Below are 7082 nucleotides of genomic sequence, written 5' to 3'. Positions count from 1 at the left end.
TGCACAACTCAAGGTCAGACTACTCGCCGGTCTTGATAGCCGGCCATGATGTTGCGCTCCCTCACCCAGCACGTCGCTTTTTTTTTCATACCTTGTCTTGGTCACTTTAAGCTTTATTGGGGTGTGGTTCTCGTCCATCCCTCCCATATTTCCATTATTTAAGGTTTTGCATTTCGTAGTGTCAAGGAATGAATAATACATGATTATACAATATACATTTAATGATCATTCATACACATTTTCACAGCTACAGCACCTTCCTTTGCGTTGTGTCACACGCCCTGATGCTCATCATTCTATCTGCCTTATCTGATAAACACGCACGCATTACATAATCAAAGACGTACAGTAACAATCTAAAAATATAATTTACATACATCCTGTTTTGAGTAAAAATTCTTCCAGTGTATGAGACCTTTCTCCAGTGTACTCATCACCTAACACAATACCTAATAGTTGCACCTTATCAAAATAAGTAGAAAAATACCTCCGTCACAACGGAAGACAATCATCAGTCCTGTTCACAGTAATACAAAAAATGGATGACTTAACAAAGCCTCTTGAAAGACCCTGGCAGTGGTGCTCAAGAAGGTCTGCACCGACACAAACCTCCTTCAGACAGAGTGTATCAGGAACAAACTCCTCTCAGCCGTACTTGCAGGATTTATACAATGGCTAAACTAATGAAAATGCATCAATTACTACGCACATGCTGGAAGACTATTGTTATGGATCATGTGAACACACCTAAAAAGAAAAAAAAGAAATAAATAAAAAGGGTCCTTGAAAACAGAGAGAGGGAGAGATCGAAGTCCTTTGAGCATACGAACATACTTAGCTATATACTAGTGTCTCCCAGCAGAAACTAGCACACCATCATTCTTAACCCTCACGTCTCTCAAAGCTGCCCTACGAAGCCTGTCAATGAATGGAGAAGACCAGATTTAGGTGTGTTCACAGAGACAGACCAACTACGCATACACAATAACATTGCTGTTGACCTTGAGAAAACAGTTTCCCTGTTGCAAAATGAGACGTGAATGATCCCCCTATGAACCCCCCATGGCGTCCCTCCCCCCTCTACTGGCCCCTCCATTCACCTAGCACCTCACTGCTTACCTGTTTGCTTGTTTCGTTACCAAGGACTTACACAGAACAAGATTATAACGAGCATTAGTTGTACAAAGTCCTAATGTAGGAACAAAAATGATTCCATATAAATTACAACAGCAACTAGCAACCACCATCCCATGATAATAATAATTAAAGAACCACTTTCCATAGCATCCTAAGAGTGAGTACCAGTCCACTTAATGTCATGGTCTAGTCACTGTTTCGTGTTTTCGTTAGGTTTATCGCAAGTTTGTTTTCTTCGTGGCACTGAGCGAGGTGAGGGTGGCTTAGACGGGGCCCTTCCCTTGCAGCTTGTTGGCGAGATCGGTGATGAAGTCCTTGTAAATCAAAGGATCCATGTTCTTGGCTGTAGAGGGAAAAAAAAAACGTTAACATTACCATATGCAGGAAATTCCCTAAAAATACTAAACACAATCACTCATAGCATTTTACATACAAATGTTGCACAGATAAGAGTATAATTACTGTGCATTATAGCAGATTCAAGACCTGCTATGACTGCCATTACCATGCTATAATCAGCTTAACAAGCCCACGCCCCCTTGCACTCACCTAGCTGGTAGAGCACGAACCAGTCACCGATCTGGCACTTGCGGGAAATGGCCTCCACGTTGTCGGAGGAGGCGAGCCGCGAGCGGGTCCTGAGCAGAATCTGGCGGAAGGCTGGCGTGAAGGTGGCGAGGCGGTACAGCAGACCCACGCCAGACACCACAGCCACAATGATGAACCTGTGGACAGGCACATTATGACATGACCCAATGACTGTGTGTATGACCCGCCCACCTTCATATTTTTAAAGAAATTAGCAAGGGGAGACCTGAAACTGGAAAATAAGAAACAAGTCAAGAATTTAAATAAAAGATTGGGAAGCAATTGTGTAAAAGAAGGAACCGATCGAGGTGTCACAAAGAAATGTAACTGATGCACAAGACCACTAAGGAAAGTTCTGTAACACATACCAGAACCAGAGGAAGATGTAGATCTTTTCATTGAAGATGTTAAGAGGCAAGACGCAGAGTCCATCGTGCCTCTCGATGGTGCCTGATGCTCCGTACTTGTGGAAGGTGCACTTGGCCACCTTGGGGAACACCTCGTCCATCGGGTCGTGCCGGGTACCGAAGTCCGCCTCACTGAAGGCCAACACGCGAGTTCCGTACGTAGTGAACTCGTAGCCCAGGAACCTAAAGCCAAGACACCCACAAAGGTTATTTATTCGCACGGATAATTATGGGAAGATAAACTTTACCACTCATTATGGCGGCCTCATGACTCGTGTTTCCTTAAGTTAGCGAAACTTAGGGTATACTTGCCTGTCCGTGAAGTAGATCTGCCCGATGACGTTAACGAAGTTGAGCACCTCGCAGAGGAAGAACCTAAAAGCGTAGAAGTTATGGTTGTGGAGGTTGAGGCTGAAGTAGTCAACCAGCATGGTCTTGCGGTCCCTCTTCACTTCGTCGTCCAGGATGGGTGAGTTGAGCTGCATCACCAGCATCTTCACCTTGCCGCCCTCCCAGATCTTCCACAGGTAGCGGGGGATGTAGAACATGACGGCCTGGAATAAAAAGAGCAATATTCTTGAGTTCCTCCTTGCAAACAAATCCTGTATGTCGTAGCTGGTCGAAAGAAAAAATAATTTTCTCATTGTTATTTTAAATCAAGGCACAAGACACATGATGAAAGCTTTCGGACAAAAAATAAATCTAAGATCACCGTTACATTTACCAATGCCAAGAGCTGTATTTTTCTCAATTTTAGAACGGTGAAGACCTAGAGGGGAAAAAAAAAAAAAATATATATATATATATATATATATATATATATATATATATATATATATATATATATATATATATATATATATATATATATATATATATATATATATATATATATATATATATATATATATATATATATATATATATATATACACACCCTTTGAAAGAAAAATCATGAGCATTCCCCCAAGATGGGCCACAATCATCACCCTCTCTTATGAAAGCCTTACGCGTTATCAGAAACATGCTGATAAAACCATTTAGGCAGTATTTAAATAAAAATTACGTAACTAGCATATAGAAACAATGCACATTTGTATCTGTTGAAATTATTAATGACGATGCAGCGATACTCAAGACGAATTGAATATTTGTAAATCGGGTGAAACGGTGGATTTAAAATTTATATTCGTACTGTTCATAATTATGGTGCCCTACATCATTAGAGCAACCTTTCGTCAAAAGACATTATGGCATGAAAAACAGGCTATTAAGGTGACATGAATAATTCCCCTTTCTACGCCAATCACTCCGACTCCAATATGCAAGAATTCATGGTTGGCATACCCGAAATGAGAAGTTTCCCACCAATAACATTATATTTATTTTTCAAACTTTCTCTTCACAGAACTGCGATGACAGTCCTGAGTAAAATACACCTGATTTTGTTTTTGTTTTTTACAATACCAAGTCAACAATCGTCACGCTTATTATTTTCCGGCTGACCATACCTTAACTATGACTTCTCTATAGAGTCTATACCGTCGTCGTTTAGCCGAAGCAGCTGCTTTAACATCACCTGCATTTCATAGTTACGCGACACTCGTGGATGGTAAGTTTTCGATCTGAACGGCAACTTGCCAGCCCCGAAACCCAACATGCTTTTGGTATGGGCGAAAAATCACCCCAGTAAGCGAGCAAGTGAGCCGGTGAAAATTAAGATGAACGGCGAGGATTTGTAATTTCACTAACTTTATGTAAGTCATCTGACCCTCTTTGGCACTAAAATAACGGTAAATGCATTCGTGCATATTGTAGTGACGGCATGTGGCTGCCGCACCGCACGTAACACCTTTGTTTTGTCTCAGGTGTCTGGTGGTGGGCGTGGGCGTCAGTCACCTACCGTGTGGCCTCGCGCATCCTCTCAATACCAGTATGGGGAGGGTCAAAGGATCGTAACACATGAATTTCTCTGATACATAATTATAATCGATGTATTTTTACCCAGTTTCATGTTAGCGTGAGTGGCGATGACCTGGGCGCATACACACTTGTTGAGTAAGCTACTTCAGTTTTCACCTCAACGCCACCTGACGGGGCAACTTTTTTTTTTTTTTTTTTTTCGTAAATGCGGCACGTTACAGCAACTTGTCCGGGTCACAGTAGGTCACTTTAAGCGAGTTCTTAAACACTCTACCATGTACAATGACGCCATTCACTCACAGGTAAGCAAATATACTATTAATGCACAGGCCGGCAATGTAATGATCCGTGTAGGGGACAGTGGCAGCCCCGCGGCACCCACCTGAAGGTAGAGGAAGAGGGTGACCCACTGGTAGTACTTGTGGTGCCTTTTCTCGTGCATCTCGTCGGTGCCGTGAATGTGGGGGTTGGCGATGCCCGGGTGGGGGACCACATCGCCCACTTTAGCGCCTGTGAGGGCGGGGATCGTGAAGGTGGAGTGGATCCAGCAGTAGGTGTCCATGATGGTGGGGCTCACGCCCTCCACGATGCAGTCGATGGGGTCACCGAAGTATTGTTTCTGCGTGATGAGTAGACTGAACGCCACCAGCAGGAACATGGTGCCCTTGTAGTGTAACCTGAAGATGTTGTTGTCGATGCTCACACTGTCGATCTTGAGCAGACCGCGTATAGAGCCGAACACGTCATACATGGTGCCGGGTGTTGAGTGGCCTCAGCTCACAGCACCAAGATAGTCCACACAGAATGGACTCAGAGGCAGAGCGCAGCACTACCTTTCCCCTCCGCTGCTGACAACACACTCCCGCCTGGTCAGCGCCTCAGCGGGCTAGCCTCGCGCCGCCCATCAGGGCCGTTCCCGAAAACAAGGAACGCGGGCATGGCGGCGCTGCTGATGCTGACTGGGAGGAGGAAAATGCCCAGAGTCATTCACGGCAAAGAGATATCTCTCTGCCGTGTGCATGTGTGCGCATATGTTTGTAGGTGTGCCTATGCATATAATTGCAGTATACGGGGAGGGTGTTGCGTAGGTGGCTGGGGAGGATGGTGCATCAGGAGGGTGGGTGGTGCCTCTCCCCCTCCCTCCTCAAGCCGGGGGTCAACAGGGCATGGTGGTCACCTGTCGCTAGAAAATATCAATTAATGCAGAGTCACTGGTCCATCGTGTACTCTGATAGATGGTGCTGACGGGCCTTCGTTAGTCCACTGTTATCAACCGTACACACTGAGGGAGACCGGGCTGATGGTGATAAGGTAAAATAAAGTGCATTATACAGCAGTGAGCGGCATCCTTGGCGGCGGGAAAGCTCACGCAGGTCGAGTCGTCGTGGCCGCCGCTGTCCTGCTGCTGGCCGCTCCGCTCCACCGCGTCCCTGTGGATAACTTGAACGCAGCAGACAGAAAGGATCCGCACCAACTTTTTATTCAGTTTGACACAGGTGGCAATACACACCTTGACCATCTAAACCAAATGTTCCTGATACGATTGAACACGAGACAGTAACCAGGCCTATATTTTTCCATTTGCTACACGGGGAGACAAACGGCAGATTGATTCACCTATTACAGTATTTATCTCAATGACGTAAATGATATCGTAAGACGTTGAGTAAGAAAATTATTTAAATCTGATATTGACGTAGAGAGAAAGGTGTGATATTGATAAGGAGCTTAATCTTCATTCTAGTATGGGTAGCTAAACTATAATGTTTGCTTGTATGTTGTCTACCTTAGCCAGAGTAAAGAAAATAAGACACAGGGAAAGTTGCTGACCTGCTGATGTTCTTAACTTCACTCCCGTCCAGGCGGTATTTATCTAACCTCTTTTTCCCTTTAGGTATGCTCAGCCCATGTGATAAGGCTGTAGTACAACTTGGACGTATTATTTTGAGGGTAGAAATGGCAAGGCAAGCATAAGAAACTGTCCAGGTAGATAGAGCTGAGTTCACGGAGTACGAGGAAGTGGAGGAAGGCAGCCATTGGAGAAAGTGAGGAGAGGGTTTAGGAAGGCTTTTGTCCTGCCGAGTGGGTGGCTAGTTGGCTGGGTGGGTGACCGATTATAGCTTACCCTCAAACCCTCAATGCGTCGCTGTAGAGTGTTTTGATACCTCGTGTGTGAAATGATGTTTACGATTTTTTTCTTTTTCTTCAGGTCCACCATATTACATTGCCCATTCATCTACTGTCATAACCTTTCTTTAGGGGCAGCCCTTGAGTGTGGGGTGCGGTGCGGGTACTCCACTATCTCGGTGAGGGCTTGGGAGTGTGGGTCATCCTGAGACTGAGACCGTGGCGGGGCGGGCGGGGCGCGACAGCTATACTCCCCCAGAACTTTCATCACAACCCCGCGCCCCACACACCCCAGTCCAGTGGAAGGAAACCATTATTCACTTTACAGCGTTCATTAGGCAGTAGGGCAAGGGAGGTAAAGTACATCTTTCATGTGAACGCCATTACCCACTGCTTATATGCAGTATTAGACAGAGCAATAGGAAGCAAAGAGTGGAAATCAATGGTAAAAGATCTGACTGGGGATGTGTTAGGAGTGGGGTCCCACAAGGTTCGGTATTAGGTCCACTTTTGTTTATTATTTATATCAATGACTTAGATACAGGAATTAGTAGTGATGTTAGTAAATTTGCAGATGATACCAAGATCGGTAGAGTAATTGAGTCGGATCAGGACGCTAGTATTCTCCAAGGTGAACTCAACAGATTGTATGACTGGGCGGATAAATGGCAGATGGAGTTCAATGTAGGGAAGTGCAGTATTCTGAGTGTAGGTAGGAACAACCCCTCACATAACTATTGCTTAAATGACACTCTCATAAGCAGGTCTGGGTGCGAGAGGGATTTAGGGGTCTTAGTGAGCTCTGATCTCCGTCCAAGGGCACAATGCATTCAAGCTAGAAATCGAGCTAATAGGGTACTGGGATTTATTTCAAGGAGCGTAAGCAACAGAAGCCCCGAA

General features: G+C 44.9%; 1 protein-coding gene across 1 annotated transcript; it reads right to left on the bottom strand.

Annotated features, from left to right (window-relative positions):
- Nucleotides 1-203: 203 nt before the first annotated feature.
- Nucleotides 204-4930, bottom strand: LOC126997991 (innexin inx2-like). The gene is made up of 5 exons (XM_050859262.1): nucleotides 4438-4930; nucleotides 2445-2686; nucleotides 2094-2315; nucleotides 1687-1862; nucleotides 204-1480 (listed from the first exon to the last, which is right to left on the bottom strand). Exons 1-5 carry the CDS (start codon nucleotides 4804-4806, stop codon nucleotides 1401-1403), a joined length of 1089 nt encoding a protein of 362 aa, XP_050715219.1. The 5' UTR covers nucleotides 4807-4930; the 3' UTR covers nucleotides 204-1400.
- Between the last annotated feature and the right edge of the window lie 2152 nt (nucleotides 4931-7082).

Source organism: Eriocheir sinensis, chromosome 13 (genome assembly GCF_024679095.1).
Source record: "Eriocheir sinensis breed Jianghai 21 chromosome 13, ASM2467909v1, whole genome shotgun sequence".
Taxonomy (NCBI): Eukaryota; Metazoa; Arthropoda; class Malacostraca; order Decapoda; family Varunidae; genus Eriocheir; species Eriocheir sinensis.
This window is presented reverse-complemented; position numbering and strand designations above follow the sequence as displayed.